This window comes from Chiloscyllium punctatum, chromosome 41 (assembly GCF_047496795.1).
Source record: "Chiloscyllium punctatum isolate Juve2018m chromosome 41, sChiPun1.3, whole genome shotgun sequence".
Taxonomy (NCBI): domain Eukaryota; kingdom Metazoa; phylum Chordata; class Chondrichthyes; order Orectolobiformes; family Hemiscylliidae; genus Chiloscyllium; species Chiloscyllium punctatum.
The window spans coordinates 26,248,771-26,273,676 of NC_092779.1; the positions used below are offsets into that span (position 1 = coordinate 26,248,771).

General features: G+C 40.3%; 1 protein-coding gene across 7 annotated transcripts in view; it reads right to left on the reverse strand.

Moving 5' to 3' along the window:
- Positions 1-24,906, reverse strand: part of LOC140464936 (solute carrier family 12 member 7-like) — a 254,371-nt gene that overhangs the window by 73,944 nt on the left and 155,521 nt on the right. For all 7 annotated transcript variants that reach the window (XR_011955023.1, XM_072560589.1, XM_072560587.1 and 4 more), the window contains exons 2-3: positions 12,974-13,068; positions 6,348-6,479 (exon numbers count right to left, since the gene is read on the reverse strand). Coding sequence is in view for 6 of the 7 variants with exons in the window: in XM_072560589.1 (XP_072416690.1) it covers positions 6,348-6,479; positions 12,974-13,068 (227 nt within the window). In the remaining variant the exon portion in view is untranslated. The remainder of the gene's footprint in view (positions 1-6,347; positions 6,480-12,973; positions 13,069-24,906) is intronic.

The window sequence follows — 24,906 nt, forward strand, 5'->3', positions numbered from 1 at the left end:
ATCCTGTCAATGTCTCATTGTAACTTATAACAGCCCTCCATACTATCCACCACTCCACCAACCTTCATGTCATCGGCAAACTCATTAACCCAGCAGTCCACTTTCTCTTCAAGGTCATTTATAAACATCACAAAGAGCTGACATCCCAGAATTGAGCCTGTGGAATACCACTGGTCAAGCTCCAAGCTGAATACTTTCTATCGATCACCATCCTGTCTTGTATGGGTCAGCCAATTCTGCATCCAGACAGACAAGTTGCCCTGTATCCCATGCCCCCTTACTTTCTGAATGAGCCTACCATGGGGAACCTTATCAAATGCCTTGCTAAAATCCATGTACACCACATCGACTGCTCTACCTTTATCAATGTGTTTTGTCACATCCTCAAAGAATTGATTAAGGCTTGTCAGGCATGACTTACCCTTCACAAAACCATGCTGACTATCTCTAATCAAACTACGGTTTTCCAAGTAATCATAAATCCTGTCTCTCAGAATCTTCTCCAATACTTTGCCCACCATTGATGTAAGACTGACTGGTCTGTAATTCCCAGGATATCCTTATTTCCTTTCTTGAACAAGGGAATAACATTTGCCACTCTCCAATCATCTGGCCCAATCCAGTGGACTCTGAGAATGCAAAGATCATTGCCAAAGGTGCAATCTCCTCCATCACTTCCTGCAGTAACCTTGGATATTTCCCATCTGGCCCAGCGTATTTATCTACCTTTAAGTTTTTCAAAATTTTCAGCACATCCTCCTTCCTAATATCAATCTGTTCTAGCATATCAATCTGTTTCATGCTGTCCTCAGAAACATCAAAGTCCCACTCAGTAGTTGAAAGTGAGGACTGCAGATGCTGGAGATCAGAGTCAAACGCAGATCAGGCAGCATCTGAGGAGCAGGAAAATCGACTTATCGGCAGGAGCCCTTCATCAGGCTTTTCCAGCACCACTCTAATCTCCCTCTCAGTAGTGACTACTGAAGCAAAGTATTCATTAAAGACCTCCCCAATATCGTCTGACTCCAGGTGCAAGTTCCCTCCACTATCCCTGATCGGCCCTACCCTCACTCTGGCCATCCTCTTGTCCCTCATGAGTGTAAAATACCTTAGGGTTTTCCTTAATCTTCCCCGCTAAAGCTTTTTCATGCCCTCTTCTTGCTCTAAGTCCATTCTTCAGTTCCCTTCTGGCTCCTGTAACTCTCTAAAGCACTGTCTGATCCTTGCCTCTTCAACCTTAAGCAAGCTTCCTTCTTCCTCTTGACTAGATGTTCTACATCGTTGAAGAGGGTGGTGCTGAAAAAGCACAGCCGGTCAAGCAGCATCTAAGGAGCAGGAGAGTCGACACTTTGAATATAAGCTCTTCATCAAAAGGTTTCAAGGTTCTTTCAACCTACCATCCCTTCCTTGCCCCAATGCTGGATAAGTTTGTCCCACTGCCAGCAGGTGCTTCCTAATCAGCCTCCACGTTTCTATTGTGCATTTCATGGAGAACATCTGTTCCCAATTGAGGTGCCCCAGTTCCTGCCTAATAACATTGTAATTCACCCTCAACCAATGAAATACTTTCCCATATCATCTGCTCCTATGCCTCTCCAGGAGTATAGTAAAGGTCATGGAGTTGTGATCACCGTCACCAAAATACTCTCCCACAGAGAGATCTGATACCTGGCACGGTTCGTTGTCAAGCACCAAATCCAATATGGCCTCCCCTCTAGTCGGCCTATCTACATATTGCGTCAGGAACTCTTCTTGGACAAACCTGACAAACACTGCTCCATCCAAACTATTTGAACAAGGTAGGTCCCCAATCAATACATTAGTCAACCCGCACCCATGAGGAATATGTTTCAAGGCCTACCACAGAAGCCTGAAACCGCCGATAGGAGTGTACCCATTCATTTAATTGGAAACTTACTTTCCTGGCAGCCCCCTGGTCCCTGGTTCTGGAACGTTCCCAGTAACCTGTTTGGGTCACAGTAAACCGCAGGTAACCAAAACCACGGTAACAGGACCCACAGATATGGGGTCGCCTTGCATTAGGGAAGTTAAAGTCACCCATGACAACAACCCTGTTACTTCTACACATTTCCAAAATCTGCTTCGCCAAGTCTCTGTTGCTATTGGGGGGCCTGTAGAAAGCTCCCAATAAAGGGACTGCTCTTTTCCAGTTTCGGACTTCGACTCATACGGACGCTATAAACAAAAGTGCCTTGATGATCTCCCTTTCTGCAGCTGTGATACTATTCCTGATTAGCAAGGCCTCTCCTCCACCTCTTACCTCCCCATCCCCATTCCTTTTGAAACATCTAAACCCTGGAATATCCAACAACCATTCTTGCCCCTATGATACTGGCCTCTGGAGTGATTTCAAATATGTTTTGGTCAGAAAAATGAGAAGCAGCAGCACAATTTTTAAAAGGAGTACAAGATCAGGGAGTTGGGGTAGAAGCACACAAACCTGAAGGATGAGTTGAGAAAGCGCTCTGCAAAATTATGAAAAGAAAACTAAAAAGAAATTTCCTTGCAATTCTTAGCTTGCTCTATCTTCAAGTTCTTTAATTTGATTGCCTATGTATCCTGCTTGATGATGCTATTTTTACTGGATGCTGAAGATCCCCTTTAGCAGGTGCTACAATGCAAATTGAAGAATTCCTGGTTTATTTCGAAAATCACGACATCTTTGTGGGTAGCTTTCAAAAAGATCAACAGGTCAAAATATTCTCTATGTATAATACTAGAGTTGCAAATTAAAGATCTCAGTAACCTTCGACAACACCATTATCTGCAAAAAGCCATCAGATGTTAAACTTTCTTGGTAATTGTGAATATTTATTCACTTAAAATCCTGTCCAACCCATCACTAATAATGATTGTGAACTGGAAATGGGCATCTGATGTCACATGTCAGGTACTGAACAACATTAATTTGGATACATGTGGCTAATTCTTCAAACGGTGGGATTAACAATTCTTCAACAATAGATTTGTAAAAATTAGTTATAGTAGTTTTTCTTGTTTGATGATAACAGTAATGAGAAACCAAAGAAAACCAAATCTTAGTTGCGAGAAGTACAGACCCAAGACGATCACATTTGGCAAAATAAAAGAATTCTGTACTGAATAACTGTTTATTGATATTTTCTTGTGATAGGGTTAGGACTTTGAGCTATGTTGTTTCTGGAGTATATCTTAAACATGAAAGTTTAAAATCACCTTTGCTAGAATGGAGGAGTATTTGAAAGATGATTTAATCCATAAGGAGACAACGTCAAATGTGACATGTCAAGCATCAGAGTACTCAAACCATTAAAAAAAAAAGATTTTCTACTCTTTATGCACAGAACCAGAGCATGTTCGCTATTTAAAAGTCCTCCACATTGTTTAAACCTCGTTATTGCACAAGACAGATCATATGAACAATGGTCATCAGCTGTTTGCTTGGTCAGGACTTTCGATACTACCCAATGGTTATTGGATTGTCTTAAAATATTTAATCTACTTCCCATCAAATAATCTCAATACCACTACCTTACATTAAAATCAGTACAAATGAGAATCTTTCTCCAGTCATAACATTTCAGTTCTGCCTTAATATATGGTGGGTGTTTTTGTTTTGAGGTGGAAAATGCTCAAGAGCCAATGCATCACATATTTCAAAGCTACTTTGGTTTCTATAGCCTGGAGGGTTGGTACATTCATACCCTGAATACTGCTCATAAAACAGAGGATTTGCTAAACTTGGAGAAGAATTGAAGTTTTAATTATTTGCACGTTTAGAAGAGCCGCTAAGCTAGATGAAAAAAAAAAGAGGCATCAGATAATGGCTCACAAAGATCTGGCATTGAGAGCTCATCTAGTCATGGTTTATTAACATCATAGATGACAGCACAGCAAGCTACATATGAGGAAACATGTTCACAACAAATGGTGACTGGTTAGTAGAAAAGCAAAGGCCCAAACAGCCTTAGGGTACAGGTATGTCCATCTACAAAATGTCAAGCTAACAAAAATAAATTGTCAGAAGTTTAATACTGGCTTTACATCTGAAGCATTAAAATACCAGGAGATAGAAATAAAGTTTCAGTTTCACCTTGGTCAGAACACACCTAAGTACTGTAAACAATACTTGTCAACAGGGTACACAAAGAGAGCAACACAAGTAAACTGAAGTGCAAGATTTTCATCTTTGAGACTTTGGAGTCTGTCCTCTATTCCACATGTTCTCAGCAGTTCCACACATCATGTCACAGATTCAACGTGACAAAGAGTAAACTGGGTAAACAGGAATAAAAGTGCTATTAGCTGGCATGGATAGTATCGGGATATAGTTGGAGGGGGGGTGGGGTGTGAAGTGATACAAATGGGGAACCAAGAGTTGACATTGGGGCAAAAATGGACCATTTGACCTCTTTTTTCAACAATGTTCCCAGATACTGTCACCACTCAGAGATCCACAAGTCATGGAGGGTATGAGCTCAATTTCACATGAGCATCCTGGCGTTGGTGGGTATGGGGGGGGGGGGGGGGAGGGGGTAATGGGGAGCTTGGAGTTGGAGAAGCTGGAAGGCATTGCATGTAATAATGAATCAGCAGCCCTGAGTTAAAAATCACACTGAATTCTAGGAAATGCAACATCTATAAAGCTTGAAAATGACTTGATTAAAGCTTTCTGAAAATATTAAGAATCACAAACAGGATTGATCAGGGCAAAAGTATTTCCATTTGTTGGGTGGTCTAGGACTAGATGGCAGATTCAAAAAAATTACAATACATGTCAGTGTATAAATCAAAAATCACTGAAGCCTCAAAAATCTTTCCAAAAACTAGAGTCAATGTATATGTATAAGAGTATAATACCAGAGTGGGTGTTAAGAGAAAAGACACCTACCATTCACCTTAACTATACCCCTCATGATTTTATAAATCTTCAGAAGGTCACCTCTCAACTTCCTATACTCCAGTGGGGGGAAAAAAAAAAGTCCCAGCATTTCTTTATAACTCAACCCTTCCATTCCCAGCAACATCTTGGTAAATCTCTTCTGAACCTTCTCCAGCTTAATAACATTCTTTCCATAACAGGATGACGAGAACTTTACATACTTGATCCCTTGTCATAAAAGGTGCCAGGAAGTAAAACATGCATTTGTGGAGTGGAACAATGTAGGCTGACTGATAATGCTGGAATAGCATGTAGCAGCTGAAAAGACAGGAGGGCAGAGTCAACCTAAACACTCCAGTATATACAAAAACATGATTTTGGGAGCCAGATAAATAGGGTCAGTTTATATGCAATGATTTACAAGGGAGCTGAATATTTCACGATTGAAATTAAGAAAGTTCTTATGTAAAGGGTGATCAAAAATAAATTGGAACACATCTGCAAATGGCAACTGATACCACGTCAATCCGTAATTTAAAATTATAACATTGACTGACACCTTTGGCCCTCAGAAATCTATGGAAATGGGACAGACACAGGTACATAAGAGTTGAAAAAAAAACAAAGTGCTGGAGAATTTCAGCAGACCAGCAACCAGTGGAGAGAGAAACAGAGTTAATATTTTAAGTCCAACACAGCAGACCTGCTAAGCTTCTTCAGCACTTGTTATTATTTTAGGTTTCCACAATCTGTTATTTTAGGTGCATGGAGTTAAGCTGCTGATTAAACATGAATTAATTGATTGGCAGAATAAGTTCAAGCAGTTAAGTAGCTACTTCTATCTACTTAGTTATAAATTTATAATCAAACAACTCTGACTGAGTCTCTGTGATACAGGCTTTCTCTCACATATGCAAACTAATAACCTCCTTATTCTCAAAAATTTAGTATCGATGTTCAAACTTTTACTCTGCTACTCATTTTTCACTCATTAAGAGAAGTTTACAACATGAAAGTGTATCTCAACAAATAACCCTTCAAGCTTAGCTTTTGTGACCATGAACATCCACAATCCTTTATGGGAAAGTACTGCCTTATTAGTCATCTCAATTAGTTATAGAAATCAGCTTCCTTGCATTGCTTCAAATTTTAAACATATGCTCACTTTCTTGGTGTAAGAAAAAGCACAATGACAAACATTTTCATGATTTGGAGATGGTGTTGGACTGGGGTGTACAAGAGTTAAAAATCACACAACACCAGGTTATAGTCCAACAGGTTTAATTGGAAGCACACTAGCTTTCGGAGTGATGCTCCTTCATCAGGTGATAGTTTTCAGATTATTTTCAGATTAACACATGGTTTACTCTTCCATTTGTGATCTGGATTGAGTCATCTCTGGACAGCAGTAGTTCTCAGCAATCACACAAACAAACATTTTCCTCATTAGGCCAAGCCGATTTACCTTAATTTCCTTCTTTCGTGACTCCTCATTGTTTTCTGCCTCCTCATGTTCTCGGACACCCTGAGTCAAGTTGGTATAGTTTGCCAATCTGTTAAGCAGGGAGGAAACCATTGGGTTCCTGTCCATTTCTTCCTGTTGAGCAAGATGATGACTTTTATTTTCACTACAACAATCAATACATAGCATATTTTCCTAAATGCATGATACAGATGGATATTGATAGTGCTGGCATCGGCCACTGTTGCAACACACAAGCTTGCCATCAAAACCTAGGCTGTCCCCTCTCAGTTCACATTAAATCTCGCTCCCCTATTGGCCTACATTGGGTCGTGGTCAATCAATGCCTGGATTTTAAATTTCTCATCTTGGTTTTCAAATCCCTCTGTGGCCCTGACTTTCCCCATCTGTGCTACTAGTGATGAAAGAGGTAACAGAAGCAATATGGTCCAGGATTCCTAATTAAATCCCTTGCACGTTGATTGAAAAAAAATGGTAGATGTTGGATTTTTTTAGATTAGATTACTTACAGTGTGGAAACAGGCCCTTCGGCCCAACAAGTCCACACCGCCCCGCCGAAGCGTAACCCACCCTTACCCCTACATCTGCATCTACTCCTTACCTAACACTACGGGCAATTTAGCATGGCCAATTCACCTGACCTGCACATCTTTGGACTGTGGGAGGAAACCTGAGCACCCGGAGGAAACCCACGCAGACACGGGGAGAACGTGCAAACTCCACACAGTCAGTCGCCTGAGGCGGGAATTGAACCCGGGTCTCTGGCGCTGTGAGGCAGCAGTGCTAACCACTGTTGTGGAGCTTTGCACTCTCTTGGCCAGATGAGACGAATATGTGGTGGAGGGAAAAAAAAAAGAGAAGAAAAATGACATATTTAAAATACAAGAAACATACTTCTAATACATGGAGATGAAGGAAGATTCAAATTGTTGAATGAGTTGGGAATGGCTGTTAAATAGTATGTCATTGCCTATTTTTAGGTTAATGACATCATAATGTCCCTTCCAAATTTACATTTAGTTACATATTACAGCACTGACCCAGAATAGGCAGCATCTCCTGGCTACAGGGAGTAATTAGAGCATTACAAGCTGACATGGACAATTACCATTATAAATGAGAACACAATAATTTATAACAGAAACATAAGCATGACAAAAAAAAACTACTTTGGAAAAAGTCTGAATCATGTAACCAAGCCCTGCTCTAATTATCCTCTTCCTCCAGTCTTTTTTTTAGAAACAATGCAAGGTTGACTAAGTTAATTTACAATTTCTTTTTAAAAACTTTTCAAATACCATCCTAAATCTCCACTTCAGCATCCAATATACCCCCCAACACGGACTTGCAGCTTGGCTTTGTTTGCAAACTGTCAAGCTCTCAAACTGCAGATGTTCAAGAGAGTACACAATATTGCACCTCATCCTTGCAACAGCCACACTAAAGTCCAACAGGAGGAATGGATACAAATCACATGCAAAACTTTCACTGCTCCCTTTGGGGGAGGAAAAAACAATTCCAACATGAGCTGGTCAAGTCAGAGAATGCAAAATTAATGTACATGAGACCTTATGTTATGGTTGAACTCAACATTAGTCACAGCTTTCAATAAATGAATCCATCAGGGAGTTTATAATCTAACTATGTTGCAGCAGTGGAGTTATTTAGCAATCGGGTTCATGCTTTTTTTCCCGCAATTTTCCACCCAGATGTTGCAGCAGGACTAATCATTCCTTTGCAATGATTGGATGTCTAATATACACTTGTTCTAAATTATGGAATGCTTCAACATCATTGTACTAAGTTGCTTCATCATTGCATTTAAGAAATGATAAAAAGGCTTTTTTTCCCAAGCACAAATCAGTATTCACCCATGTATGGATTATATGATGATTTAAAAAAAATAGAATTCAGATTCTCAATTGGTCTTTATCCCTCATATCCAGATTATTGACAATAGTTCAACCAAGAGGAGCTTATCCCTATACTGGTACTTGGATGCATACTAATTTTTGTGCTTGAAAACAAAATGTACTTTGATCATTTGCTTCAGCACTGCATTTAAGGACTTGATAAAACATTTCATAAAGTAGAGAGTTTTTTTTAAGAAAACTGGCTATAAAAAGATGGCATCATGAAGCCGCATTTAAAAAAAATGACCCAACTAGTTCATTCATGGGAAAGAAAGCTGCAATTTCTGTCCAAAATAACTTAAAATTATATACCAGACTGCCTTCTGCCAAATAATCTATTTAGTTGCATCACTTTGCTACCAGATTAATAAGGGCCACCATCCCATTTTCAAGGCAATAAACACTGGTCACGTAAGTAACTTATCGATGAATAAAAACAGTTTTCACCCATGGGCTGCATTTTCAACAGCGCTGGGTGTAAAGTTACATTAGACCAGCTGCCTATTATGGAAGTGAAAGAACTCAGAATATCTTCATAACAGTAGCTGATCGCAATTCTGGCATAGCAGCTTTAAACTCTTTTGCAAATTCCAACATTCCAAAAAGCATCCCGTTCAAAACATGGATCACAAAGATCTTGGCTTTCATTGCCCAACATATGCCCATAATTCATTCCTCCCCCCACTTACATTTGCAATTATTCCTGTCTTTTCAGAGTTAAAACCTCAGCTGCCCATATCCTGATCTGCAAGCAATCATCCTTCACAAGTTTGGCAAGCAGTACGAGCTAACTATTAAGCAACATCTCAATTTTAAGATGCCTGTTAACATTGTCAAATCCCTCTATGGCCTTGACCACTCCTATCCTAAAATTCCCCAAACCAACTGAGATTTCTGTACTCAGTTTCTGGTCTACATTATAATTAATTTCAAATCACTATCATTGGCTCGAGGCCCAAAGCTCTGACCTTCCTTCTGACAATTCTGCCTCCCTCCTCATTTAAAACCACTTGTCAAAACCTATATAATTGACTAAGCTTTTAATCACCTAGCATATGTAGTTTGATAATGCTTCTGCAATGCCTTAGGACATCTCATGACATTAAAAGTAAGACCATAGCTGCAGAAATTAGGCCAACTGGCCCAGCGAGTCTGCTCCACCATTCGCTCATGGCTGATAGGTTTTCCAACCCGATTTTCACACTTTCCTCCTGTAACCTTTGATCCCATTGGCAATCTAGAACTTATCTATCTCAGTCTTAAATATATTAAATGATCTGCCCTCTACAGCCCTCTGTGGCAATGAATTCCACAGATTCACTGTTCTGATGAAAGTTCCTCCTTATCTACATTCTAAAGGGTCTTCCCTTTACTCGAAGGATGTGCCCTCAGGTCCTCATCTCCCCTGCCAATCGAAACATCTTCCCGGCATTCATTGTGTCCAAACAGTTTAGTATTCTATAAGTTTCAATCAGATTATGGGCGACACGATGGCACAGTGGTTAGCACTGCTGCCTCACAGTGCCAGAGACCTGGGTTCAAATCCCGCCTCATGCAACTGTCTGTGTAGAGTTTGCACATTCTCCCTGTGTGAGGTTTCCCTCCGGGTGCTCTGGTTTCCTCCCACAGTCCAAAAAATGTGCAGATTAGGTGAATTGACCATGCTAAATTGGCCGTAGTGTTAGGTAAAGGGGTAAATATAGGGGAATGGGTCTGGGTGGGTTGCTCTTCAGAGGGTCGGTGTGGACTGGTTGGGTGAAGGGCCTGTTTCCACACTAAGTAATCTAATCTAATTCCCCACCCACCAATCCTTCTAAACTCCATCAAGTATAGTCCCAAGAGTCCTCAAACATTTCTCATATGTTAAGCCTTTCATTCCTGGGATCATTCTCATGAACCACCTTTAGTCCCGCTCCAGGGCCAATACATCCTTCCAGAGGTACGGGACCCAAAATTGCTCACAATATTCTAAATGTGGTCTGACCAGAGCCTTAGAAAGCCTCAGAAATACACTCCTGCTATTATATTTAGTCTTAGAGATGAATGACAACATTGTATGTGCCTTCCTAATTACCGACTCAACCTGCATGCTTACCGTGACAGAATCCAGGACGAGGTCTCCAGATTTTAATTTTCTCTTCATTAAGAAAATAGTCCATGCCTCTATTCTTCTACGAAAACTGCATCACCTCACACTTTACCATTATATTTCATCTGCCACTTTTTTGGCCAATCTCCTAACCTATCTGCAGCCTCCCTGTCTCAATACTACCTGCCCTCCAACTATCTTTGTATCACCTGCAAATGTAGCCAGAATGCCCTCAGTTCCTTCATCCAGACCATTAATGCATTAAGTGAAAAGGTGTAGTCCTAACACTCATCTTTGTGGAACACCACTATTCACTGGCTTCCATTCAGAGAAGGACCCTTTTATCCCCACTCTCTACCTTCTGCCAGCCAGCCAGCCAGCCAGCCAATCTTCTATCCACGTTAGGCACCTTGCCTCTAACACCATGGGCCCTTATCTTAACAGCCTCCTGTGCAGCACCTTATCAAAGGCCTTCTGGAAGTCCAGATAGATAACATCCATTGACTCTTCTTGGTCTAACCTGCTCATTACCTCCTCAAAGAATTCTAGCAGATTTCTCAGGCATGACCTCCCCTTGAAGAAATCATGCTGACTTTGCCCTACTTTACAATGCACATCCAAGTTTTCAGAAATCCCATCCTTCACTACTGACTCCAAAATCTAACCAACGACTGAGCTCAGGCTAATCAGCCTATAATTTCCTGTCTTTTGCCTTACTCCCTTCTGAAACAGCGGGGTTACGTTAGCAATTTTCTAGTCCTCTGGGACCCTCCCTGACTCCAGTGATACCAGAAAGATCACTACTAAAGGCTCCACTATCTCCTTCCGAAACCTAGGGTGTAGCCCATCTGGTCCAAATGATTTGTCGACTTCCAGACCTTTCAGTTTTTCAAGCACCTTCTCCTTGGCAATGGCCACCGTACTCATTTCTGTCCTCCAACCCACTTGAATCTTTGGGATATTAGTTGTGTCTTCCACCATGAAGACTGACGTAAAGCACTCATTCAGTTCCTCGGCCATTTCTTTGTTCCCCATTACCAGCTCGCCAGCATCACTTTCCAGCAGCCCAATATCCACATTTGCCTCTCTTTTGCCCTTAATATATCCAAAGAAACTCTTGCAATCTTTCCTAATATTACTGGCTAGCTTACTGTCATATTTAATCTTCTCCCTCCTTATTTCTTTCATCGTTGTCCTCTGTTGGTCTTTGCAAGTTTCCCAATCCTCTGGCTTCCCACTGCCCTTTGCCACATTATATGTTTTCTTTTTTGCTCTTATGCTGTCCCTAACTTCCCGGGTCAGCCATGGTTGCCTCAACCTCCCTTTGGTTGTGTTCTTTTCCCTCAGGATGAATTTTTGCTGCGTCTCTCAGAAACTTCTGCCATTGCTGTTCCAATGTCTTTCCTGCTAGGCTCCTGTCCCAGTCAATTTTGGCCAGCTCCTCCCTCATGCCTCTGTAGTCCCCTTTATTCAAATGTAATACAGTTACATCTGATTCCATCTTCTCCTTTTCAAATTGCAGAGTAAATTCTATCATATTATAGCGACGGCCTCCCAATGGCTCCTTCACCTTAAGCTCCCTTATCAAGTCTGCTTTATTGCACAATAAATCCAGTATTGCCGGTTCCCTAGTGGGCTCCACAATGAGCTGCTCCAAAAAGCCATCTCAAAGTCATTCCACAAATCCCTTTACTTGCAATCCACTACCAACCTTGATTTACCCAGTCTACCGGCATATTGAAATCCCCCATGATCACTGTAATCTTACCTGTCTTACAAGCCTTTCCTATCTCTTGCTCTATCTTTTGCCCCAAATCCTGACTACTCAGTTTGGAGGCCTGCAGACAACTCCCATTATGGTTTTACCATCTTTGCAGTTCCTCCACTCTACCTGCACAGATTCTTCATCATCTGCCTGTACTTCCTTTATTGCTATTGATTGAGTTTCATTTTTTTTACTACTAAAGAAGCAACTCCACCCCTCTGCCTACCTGCCTGTTTTTTCGATAGGACACACTTTCTTGGATATTTAGCTCCCAGTCCTGAACCCCTTGCAACCATGTCTCCCATGATGCCCACCACTTCATACCTACCAGCTCATTTACCTTATTGTTTATGCTGCGTGCATTCAGATATAACATCTTCAGTCCTGTATTAACCGTCCCTCATCTCATTGTTATTCATTTATCTAGTGTTTGAATTTTGATTCCTGACCTTTTCCAAACACACTGTCCTATTTTGTGTGCTGGAGACTTTAAAAACTTCACCTGAGTCCTCCTTTCTTTACATATTTTTCAATGCAGAATCCACCCCCCTGTTGTTAACCTGCAGCTTTGCTTCACATTGGTCATTATACTTCTTGGAGTTTGACCCTTCCCCTTTTTCCCCCCCACCCTTTCCTAGTTTAAAATCCTGGTGACCACCCTATTTACTCTTTTCACTAGAATACTGGCTGCAGCTCAGTTCAGGTGGCAACCATCCCAACGGTTCAGATGCCTCCTGTTCCAATACTGATGCCAGTTTCCTGCACCACTCTTAGTACTATATAAATGTAAGTTGTTGTCCTTTACATTAAATCGACTATGCAGGAAAAAAGACACATTTACCTCAAAAAGTGCCAAGTTTTTTCCTTCGTACATGGTTCCTTTGTCAATGTCTGTACTATTGATGAAAGGACTACTTTCTTTGGGAATTCCATCTCCTAGGGTAAATAAAACGAATACATCAGTGCTTGAGGCAAACAAGAGTTAACAATGTTGATCATTTAATAGTTAGTGTTTTATTACTGTGAATTGCTAATTATAGCAGAGCTAATTTACTCTAATTTGAATATTTTATTCTTCCGAGATAATTTTCATTTGGCAGGATGCACGCAGGTTATTAAAAGCAATTAGCACAATAATCCACCTTGGAAATGTACAGATCTTTTAATGCAATTTCATTTTCCCATTATCTAAAATACATTTAAACAATTCAGAACAATAGAAAACTTTAATTAATAACAAGTACATTTTCAATTCCTTACTCTAACCCATTAAGAATAACCAGTGTTGTGGAACATTTGGTTAGGCTTCAAACAACACTTCACCATAGCAAGATCAGAGTTTTATTAAGCTTGATAGAGCTAGAGAGTGAGTGCATAATTTGTAGCTAACAGGGTAGTCCTCATTTTCCATAAACATACATGTATTGAATATTATCCAGTATTAACATAACAGATCCGATATTCTCAATTCCCTGAATGGTGCACTGCCTTTGCTTCATGTTCAAAATCATTGTACAGGAATTATTCAGATTTTGTATCACTATGGTTACCATTTTTTACCAAATTGCATTGGGAAAGGGAGCAGTTAAGTGTTCACTGGGATTTAATTTTGTGGTTTCAGTTCTACCAAATCTTACATTTTGTCAATGAAAGTTCGCGGAAACACTGAATTAGCAGTTCTGCAGTCTTAAGTATAGAAGTAGTTTAAAATAATAGACTCACTAAGAATTAGGCATCAGTTATCATTTCAAACAAAGTTAAATGACTCATTCAAAAATAGATATCTGTATTTTGTAGTACTCCAACCTGTCCAGCTGTTTCCACCAAGAGCTTGGAGGCATTTATATAAAGCAGCTCGGTCCAAACAGCACTGTAGAGTCAAGCTTAAAAAAAACAACCATTTTATATTGGTCTGACCTTGTCAATGCTACAGTGGAAGTGCCCTAGCCACCAAAGGAGGGGGATTGGTAAAGTGGAGGTAGGATTACTTCCAACTTTCCTTAAAAAGGTTATTACAAAACTTCTTAAAAATAAATCAGAAGTCCTGTTCTGTCAACGTCTGTGCTTTAACATGTTAAATTGGTAGTTTCATTGTTAATTGCTTTTTACATCTTGTTGTGTCGACTTTGCTGCATCATAACAGTTGCTGCATTTTAAATAGTACTTTGTTGGCTGTGAATTTCTTTGAAACTTCCTGGGGTCTTGAAATTATGTAAATGCATGTTCTTCATTCCATTCACCGATCACACTGCAGTTTCTTGCAACTTGCTGTGTGCAAATAGAAGTGACAACACTTAAAGCAATTAAATAGGCTGTGAAATAGAGTTGTCCCATGAACTAAAAAGCGGTATATAAATTCTTTTTACCAAAAACACTTTCTTGAACTAGTTAATTAGTGCGCAGTGGATTGCAATAGATAAATTTAACTCAAAGCAAAGTTGCCTCTGACATCTCCCATCAATCTCAACTAATTGGCCTCGCAAATTCTTCAATTCAGCTACTAAGCTCCCATTAAATTTATTCACTTCTCTCATTCTGCAACACATCATGAATCTTCTTTTTGACTGCTTATTAGGGAAAGTGAAATCACAGGACACAGACAGTCAATGTTTTATATCAAACAATGATCACTAAGCGTGGTACTGAGTTAAAAATATCTTGCTGGCTTATCTTCTACTTTCAAAAGAAAGTTTGCAAAGAAACCACATTCAAACTAGAGCAGGCTATAAGTTAAAAAAAAAAAGAGAGCATCTACAGTGAAAAAATTTAGGTTGATATTTGCACATTCCACTTTTACCTCAAGGCCTTCGGTTTGAAACTAGACTAAGCTATTTAAGAAAGATCAAGACTAAGGAAGTCTCAAGTGAAACAACTGTGGGTAATTTTGATGGAACTTCCACCAGCTGCCAGTCCGCTACTTTAAATCATTAAAATCAATACAGTATGCTCAAGTCTTGGGAGTGGGATTTCTTCCTTCATCAGAAGATTGTGGATAGTATGTGCATATTTGGAAATGTTTGAGAGGTGTGCAGTCGGGTTGGGGAAAATGGGGATTATGTTACCACAGCTATAGTTGCTATACTGAATCAGTAGTTAAATTTCCTATATTGTGCAATTGAATTGGCACAAGCTTGCAGACATAAATTAACAGCTCATTTCCTAAAGTAATGGGCATACTTCTACAGAGCCATTCCTTAAAACACACCATCCACAGATTGGCATGATCAAAGAGAACGTATTCTGGATTAGTGGTGCTGGAAGAGCACAGCAGTTCAGGCTGCATCCAAGTAGCTTCGAAATCGACGTTTCGGGCATAAGCGCTTCATCAGGGCTTCCCGATGAAGGGCTTTTGTCCGAAACGTCGATTTCGAAGCTACTTGGATGCTGCCTGAACTGCTGTGCTCTTCCAGCACCACTAATCCAGAATCTGGTTTCCAGCATCTGCAGTCATTGTTTTTACCTCAAAGAGAACGTATTCCCATCACAGACACAGCTGAAACATTTTCACCATTTGCATCTCAGATTTCAATCTCAAAATTTAAAATTTCACCATTGACCCACTGTTCATAACAACAGCATCCATTGCGTATACTCCCACGTAGTAGTTCTTGAACTTAAGCAGCCTTTAATAGAGAGATTCAACATATATTTTCAAGGAATTTATTAGCCAGTCACTTCAAGGCTTCCTGGTCTCCAGTAGCTGAGTATTCCTTTACCAACGGGTATAAAGGAAGTATGTTCTTTCTTTTGCAAGCCTCCTTCTAGTGCCCACCACTGGTCACTCCACAATATCACCCAGCCTGCTTCTCAACTACCCATCTCCACCTGGAGCCCACTTCTCATGCCCACCCACTTGAAGAGCTCATGCTCAAAACTTTGACTCTCCTGCTCCTCTGCTGCTGTGCTTTTCCAGCACCACACTTTTTGACCCCCACCCACCTGGAGTCTGATTCTCGTTAGTCTAATTCGCACCCTCATCCTCTCATTGCCCTTGCAGCTGCTACCTCTGCCATGGAGGAAGCCATGCACCTACAACCCAACATAACACACTGCCCCATACCTTGCGCAGAATACTTAAGGCATCTTCTCCTGACCCAATATAAAGCCAGAACTGCTCCTTTTTCTATCCTTCCCCCACATCTAGTACCCAGCAGTTGGCTGTTCCCCCCCCCCCCCAACCAAAAGACATTTTAAAGACTCGGTAACCCAACTCACAAAGACTCCTATCCTATCTTGGCAAAAATCAATCTTGGTGACTCATTCATCAAAACCACTTCCCTTCCTAACTTATTTTTGTTCCTTCAATACCAGCCTAGCTCTCTCCTCTGTCTGCAGCTCAGAGTGAACATGAAAGAAAAACAGCCTGTGATTGGAGTCGCAGCTCATCAATTCTGTCAACTTTCTGGGCACAACTTTTCATTAACTGCTCACCCCCTTTGACTTTGTTCAGCATTTTGAGCCACTCGGAACAAATTTACTTGCATCCCTGAACATTTTGAATGCTCCTTCAGACTAACATTGGGAAGTCACAAACTCCAAAACGCCGATTTTCTCATTATCTTTCGAGTCTAGTGGTTTCTCCAGTGGCATTGGCAAAGTCAAGTCAAGTCAGGGTTGGTTCGGTGCCCAGCTGCAATTGGTGGCATCTGCATTGGTGAGGTCCAACGAGACAAGTGTATTGGTGGAGGAGAGATGGTGCCAAATGCAGCAACTTTTGTTCCAGCAGCAGGAGTGCAGCAAAGGGATTCATCCCTGGCTATCAGGCCCATGACTGAGCACTTAACAAGGAGGACTGTGAGGATGGATGTTTCTTTTATTTCATTTTCCTGCCTTTATATTCCACGTGTTGGTTTATTTTTGTGTTTTAAGATGGTGCCAGAGAGCGGCGAAACTTAGAAAATATGGTCAAAAACGTTGTGTAAATGAAGATACACGCTGACAATAAATAAATCAAATATTGGGACTAGTTGTTACAAAATACTTTGAAGAACTAATTTTCTAACATTAGAGCATATTTAACATATTAATAAGGCATATTAATGTTAAGATAGGAAAGTTTTCTTGTAAAAATGCAGGATTGAGAACATCGTTCATGTTGCTATTCCAAGGTAGTTTACAGTGCAAAAGCTACTCAAAGACAGCATGTCTAATTGTGATGAGCTGCTTCCACTCCAGGAGATAAAAAGATCACAGCACTATTAAAAAGGACAATTACTTATCCCAGTTTTCAAACAAAATTTACCCCCAATCTCACACCAAGATAACAGCAACCCATTGGTTAGCTCTCCTTATGGAACACTGCTGTATGTAAACTGACTACCACGTTTCCTACATTACAATGATGACTGCACTTAGATTGTCTGCAACGTGCGTTGGGAAGTCCTAAAATCAGGAAAAGGTGCTATATAAATGCAAGCTATTTTCCTGCAAATTAAATCAGTCTTGTACATACAGTGAACGTTTACAAGCCAAGCTTGTATGTACTTTCACATTCATCATGAAAACCAAGTCCACAGCTCTCAAACATGGGCATTTCTGGTGCACAGCCAAGATCTAATGATTCTGCTGACTGTTTCAGTTTGATTTCTAGTTCAATGGTTCACAAGGTCAGCTAGAGGCAAGGCCTGTTTCTCACTAACCTTTATTGGCTCTGGGTCCAACAACACCAAGTTTAAAATTATTATTATTATTATTATTATTGTTTTTGAATCCCTTGCCCCTCTCTCCCATCTCTAAATCAGCCCAATGACTCTCAAAGATTTATGTTCCTCCCATTCCAACCTCTTGGGTGATGTAATCTGCACAGTCCAGCCATTTGATGGCTGTACTTTCAACTGTCAAGCCCTGTTTTACTGTCTCTTTCTCCTCCTTTCAAGATTCTCTAAAAACCTCTGGTCTTTGACTAAGCTTTTACACATTTCATGTCTCACCTTAATACCACGACTGGATCAACTTGTGTTCGTTAATGCGCCAATGACTAAGAATCTTACACTGTATCAACGCTGCTACATAGACAATGTTGTGCACGAAATCAATGGCATCACTCATTTTCAACACATTTAAAAGCAGTATATTAAAAAAAGGGTACACAATGAAAGGAGAAAGAGATGGAAATGATGCTGTGATTTGAGTCGTTATAGAATAATAGGAGTCATGTTAGTCTGTTATGCTCCATACATTTACCAGATAGTCCAAGGACCTATTTCTGAGCTGCATAAGTGATGCCAGAAATTCCCAAACTATGGGTTGCGACTGCTCCTATTCAATTATGTCCACCTGAAGTCTTAGTCTCAGTCTCAGTCTCCAGGACACTGGTTACTGCCCATGGCTGCTTCACGGAGTCTTGAACCTAGCAGCAGTCTCCACCACTGAGCAGTGACCTGAGACCAACCAACACTATTGCTGCGAATCAAGCAAGTCGCCAATATCAACCATCTCAAACCCTCAGCCTAAACTTCCTAGTCAAGAACCAGAAGCTGGAACCTCTCCATTATGGAGTGAGGAGTGTAGAAAATGTGAGTTCAGGTATTTTAAAACTGATTTACATATACAGGATTGTGGGTTTATCTATAATATGCAAACTTTACTTAAGCCTATGCCCCAGAGTTCTGAATGATCAAAGGGACAGGAGATTTTTTTTTAAAAAAAAAACAGGGGAGGTGGGAAACATTTTCACCCAGATGGTGGTGGGAATCTGGAACTCACTGCCTGTACAGCTGTTTGAGGTAGAATCCCTCTCAACATTTAAGTTGTTAGGGGTGCACGTGCAATATTGAGGCATCCAAGCCAATAGGCCAAGTGCTGGAAAATGATTAAATCCTTGTTTTGAACAACACAGACCTGATGGGCTGAAGAGCCTTTTCTTTGTGCTGCAGACCCCTATGACTCCATGTCTCTATGTTGTCCGACTGCCTTTGTTTCTGTTGTCAACTGGGGGTGTGTCAAATAGCAAGTTTCTAATGGGGTCCTACTGCAAACTGCAACTCCTCTCAATTCAGTAGCAATTTACAATTACTGGTTTGCCCAATTTAAGACAACACAAACAAACCTTCATTTTAAAAACAACGTGAACTCTGGGAATAAAAACAAGATTTCATCAATACTCAACAAGTCTCACTTAACATTTTAAGTCAATGACCTAGTGAAGGGTCAGTGAACTGAAACATTAACCCTGCTCTGCTCTCAACAGACGCTGCCTGGCCCAAACACTTCCAGTATTGTCTGTTTCCATTTAATTCGGACTGATTTATATTTATATCGTAATGGATTATACTGATAAATTAGTCTTAGGCTACATACAAAATACTACATAGACACCTCATTTGTAGTGGAAAGAAAATTGGACAAATTATAAAACTGGCCATCAACCTGTGTTGTATTAAAGACCCAGATGTCAAAAAAAAAATCAGAGTCTTGGAAGCTCCATCTGAACTAAGAACTGGTCTTTATTTCAGGTAAGTTCCAGATTTGCACCACCATGAAAACCTGCTTCCCAATTTCATTCCTAAATGGCCTGTTTCTGTTAGATTGCACTTTGTTCTGGATTCTTCTACCAGATGAAACTCTCTCAAACTGCTGATCAAATCTGCAAATAATTAAGCTCCTTGATTAGATCAACACCTAAACCTTAACTGAAGGATACACTTATCAGGTTTATACAACCTGCCCCAAATTACCCCTTTAAACTCTAGCTTCATCCCAACAAATCTGTGCTACAACCTGGACTATCCTTAGATTAGATTCTCTACAATATGTAAACAGGCCCTTCGGCCCAACATGTCCAGACCAACCCTCCGAAGAGTAAACCACCCAGACCTATTCCCCCATCCTATATTTACCTCTGATTAATGCAATTAACACTACGGGCAATTTAGCATGGCCAATCCACCTAACCTGTCTATCTTTGGATTGTGGGAGGAAACCGGAGCACCTGGATGAAACCCACGCGACATGGGGAGAATGTGCAAACACCACACAGACAGTCACCAGAGGCAGGAATCAAACCGGAGTTCCTGGTGCTGTGAGGTAACGGTGCTAACACTGAGCCACTATGTCACCCCTTCTGTGAAATTCCTTCTGGAAGTTCAGTAAATTGAAACCAAACTGGTGTACAGATAACTGCAGTGTATTCTGTAACTGAAGTGTTACTTCCTTGCTTTATAATCCAGTCTAGAGATGAAGTTCAAAATTCCACAAACCTTTCCAGATTAGCATTTGTACTAGTTCACTAGCTTTTACTGATCTGAATACAGAGGTTGTCTGCTTCTTTACTGAGAGGCAGACTTCCACTCACTATCACAGTGATAAATTTGTGAAGACCAGAAAGCTCCGCTGCACACAAATATTGGCAAGCTTTCTAGAAACAGTTTTAAAAGATGGTAACAACTGCTAAACTTTGCTTTCAAGAGTCCTGTGAAATCAGGAAATGCAACGTTTCTGGTTATCAGGAACTAATTATCTATTAGGTCAAATCTACTGCACCGGTGCAGGCCTTTCTGCCAATAGATTTATGTTTTACATCAGCCTCCTTTTAGTTGCTTTATCTACCATCAAAACCTCCCAGGTTCTCATTAGGGTACTTCAGCTAGTACACCCTCACAATACATCAATGCTGTTGGTCCAGAGACAAATGTGGTGCTTGCTACCAAGTGGTGATGATGTAGCTATGCTTATTCCTAACTATCAATAAATTCCATCTTATAATTATGATCTAATTTTGAACTCCCCAGAAAATTGGAACCATTTCTACATCTATTCTATTGAGCTTTACAGTTTAAAGACATCAAAAAAAGGTCACGACTCAGCCTTCTCTTTAAGGATTCCAACTGGTTCAGCCTTTCCTCCCAGCCATGATAATTATCCCTGTATATTTATTTTGCACATTTTCACTGATGTACACATATCTCTTGGTTCTTTTGCATGTATAAACCAGCAGTTTTCTGGGGGTTTTCTGCAGATGCAAACGTTAGCAAGAAAACCGAAGATCAGATCTGTTGGACATAGTGGTTTATTAACATCTGCAAGAATAACCAGTAAATTGGGTGGAAAATGTTTAACAGTGATAATGGCTGAAGCAAAGAAGAAAATGGAAACAAAGTAGCAACTGTGCCAAACATTATTGCTTAAGAGTTATTGGCATTCCAGGGGCAAATTCCACTTGACATTGCTCTGGTTTTCCAAAGCTCAACTCTGGTCATCTAAACTTATCTACTTTTTTAAAATTTTTGAACAACTCGCAGAGTCTAGCCTTAGAACAGAACACAACAAACCGTGTTTCTTGCACTCAAAATGTAATTGATTTGAATGGAAACTTGCTACAGATTCATTGACAATGCTTCTTTTGTTATGGCAAATCACAATTAACTAGGAGTGTCTTGCCCACAAAACTGTAAATTTCCCAATTCTAAAATCATTGAAAAGAACATTAAAACATTGAACTGTTTCCTAACTTTATTGGTGCACAATGTAACGAGGGAGTTAAATGATTTACCATTTAAAACATGCATGTGGTAGGACCTAAAATGCTTTAAACACAGAAAGGCTCTTTGCATGTATATTTAGGACAAATCTACATTCAAAATCAGGGACATAATCACTCGTTGCTGTCTGTGCATGATAAAAAAAAAATGTTTTAACACTAGTTTTAAAGACTAAGAAAATTTGATTCACACAAGACAAAATTGGGTAGTCTACAAAAAAAGTGTGTGCTCATTTGACCAATTAATTCTTCTTACAAAACTACTTCAAACTAGCAGAGGCTTGAGAGTGACGTCATTTAACCAAGAACAAGAAAGCGTTTTTTTATAAAGGAAGACTTTTCCACGTTAATATTTACACAACCTGCAGGTCCATCTCTGAGCCAAAGGAAATAATGTTGCTAAAACTGAGTATAGTCCTACGCATGTTGTTTCTCAATCATTTTCTTTTCAAACTCATGCTAAAAGACTCAAGACAATAAAAGCTGAGAAACAGGATTGTAAAATCAGATAAGCAAGAGTCGAAGATTTTCACAGTTTATTCATATTGTAGACATGCATCCTCTCAGCAGCAGGCCAATCTTACAGGATCTATTCAGATCAGTTTAGCCCATCAGCGATGCTAACTGCTTGAGGCAAAAGGGTGTTCTGCAGTTTGTGGGGAATTATGGTCAGTGAGAGGTTTGTGCAGAGATCAGCCTTCATGAAGCCAAATCAACTCAAATTGCGGACAATAGGTATTTGCAAATCTCAGTCCAACGGACCTCCAGGCAGGCATTATAACCCCTTATTGGGAACTGTTTTGGAAATAATAGATGTGCACCAACAATATATATTTCTACAGCCTCCACCTGTAATGTAGGTTTTTAACAAATTTCATACATGGGTTGGGTGCACCCTATAACCAACATTAATTTCCCATTCCAACTGCTCTTAAGCTAGTAACAAACCACCTACTACAGTCATTGGGGTACAGGGACAGCCACAGTGCTGTTATGGAGAGACCCCCCCCCCACCCCACAGAGGTCTGAGAGAAGGAACAACAATATGTAGAATCATAAAATCCTGAAATATGGAAACAGTCCCTCCGAAGAGCATCCCACCCAGACCCACCCTAATCTCTGCAACTCTATTCCTCATGGCTAATCCACCCAGCCTGCACACTATAGGCAATTTATCATGACCAAATGTCAACTTCACACCTTTAGGCTGGGTGGGGGGGGAGGGGGGTACTGGAACACCTGGAGGAAACCCACACAGACATGGTGAGAATGTGCAAACTCCACACAGTCAGAAACTGGAATCGCACCCGGATTCCTGACTCTCAGGTAACAATGCTAACTACACCATAGCAAATGGTAAAGATAGTTTCACATAATAATGATGCATGGTTTGGAGGAACTTGTAGGAGGTGCCCCTGTGCATCTGCTGCCTTCATGTGTCTAGGTGGTAGAAGTGGAGAGTTTAGAATGTACTGTTTGAGTAGTCTTAGTGAGTAGCAGCATTGCATTTTGTAGATAGTAGCAACAGTGTGCACCAAACATGAATGATGGATGAAGTGGATTGTGAAGGTGGTGGATCGGAGCCATTCAAACAGCTTCTGTTTTGTTCTGGGAGGTGTTACATTTTATGGATTGTTGTTGGAGCTGTACTGCCCCAGGCAAGCAGATTCCATCACACTCCTGCTCTGTGCCTTGGAAATGATGGACAGGGCTTGAGGAGTCAGGAGAGGAGTAAGAGAGGCCCTAAATACAAAAAGCAAGTGTTTTACAAGCGAAAAAAAGTCATAGAAGGCAGGCAATCTCAGATGGATTCGAAAAAGCATCTTTGAAGAGAGAGTGAGAGAGTGAGAGAGTGAGAGAGTGAGAGAGTGAGAGAGTGAGAGAGTGAGAGAGTGAGAGAGTGAGAGAGTGAGAGAAATTTAGGGAGGGAATTGAAGAGCTAAGGATCTAGATGGCTAAAGGCACAACCATTAACAGTGGGGGAAAAAGGGAGTAGGGGGCAACTGAGAGAAGGTTTACTTGTTTATTAGAATGGCATGATCCCAATTACAAATTTATACAGCAAGCAGGGATGTTCAACTTCAGCAGGAAATATACCCATGCGGGCCTTAGGTGTATTCAGAGGACATTTTAAATCACATGAAATTGGGCAGAGAGTTTTCTACATAAAATTAATTGAACTCGACATCCAATTCTGTCACAGAAATGGAGAAAGAGTCAGGCAAGTGACCTAGTTAGTCACCACAACAAATTCATGCAGTCAAAACTCTAAGATTTGGCCAATTTGGCAACACCACATTTACACCTTATGTTATGACACCAGCTGATGTTCGTTTAGTTGTGTAACTACTGAATAAGTCATATCCCAGAATAAAATCTAACACAATGAATTTTTTTTGTGTTACTGCGGTGGTCATTCACTGAAACCCATGCACACAAGGCTGAGATTTAATGTAAAAACAACATAAGTTTATTATTCAAAAAACTATCCAAATATAATATGAAAAATCTTAAAGCATATGACAAAACAAAGTTGCATTGGTTCCTGAACAGTGTCACTTTACAGCACTTCACATTCAAAAGAAATTAGTCTTCTGTATCAAATTTTCCCCTCTGACCTAAATGCTTCTCCCCTGTCCTGTGAACTGTGAAGTTGCCTTACATGAACACTCACAAAACTGAAAGCTTAGGAGTTTCTCAGCCTTTTAATAACCTGCAAACATTCTTGCTTTGGAAGTTTTACAAGTTAAAAGCTTTGACACCAAGGTAATTGAACTGGTCCTGAACCACCCTTCTACTCCTTTCTCGGAGAAAAACTACATTTGCATCTGAACCAAGTCAGGTCCCCTTAAAAACCTCCATCCTTGGGTTTTCTAAGCTAATAATCAATCAGTGACTGTTCTAAACCAAAAAAGTAAGTAATAGCTTTCAATATTTACTCCTTATCACAAATCCCACAATATAAACAAACAATCTCCCATTAACATTCCAAGAGCTTTTAGTCACCCGCCCTTGGATACGCTAGATTAGGGTGCAGTTTCTGGAGGACTGTCTAAATTTTTTTTAACAAAGTCCTTCACAAAAGCAACCACTCATATACCACTAGTTTAGACTCCAAATTCTTTTTAAAAAAACTATATAGTCATGCATGTAAAAATCTCACGTTTTCATTACAATGCAGACTTGTGAAGATAGTATTGAGCTTCATTTTGATTCCTACAGTTGATAAGAGATTGCTTGCATAATGCTGTTGGGCTGTATACTAGCCCAAGGCCTGAAGGGTGTACAAATTGGAG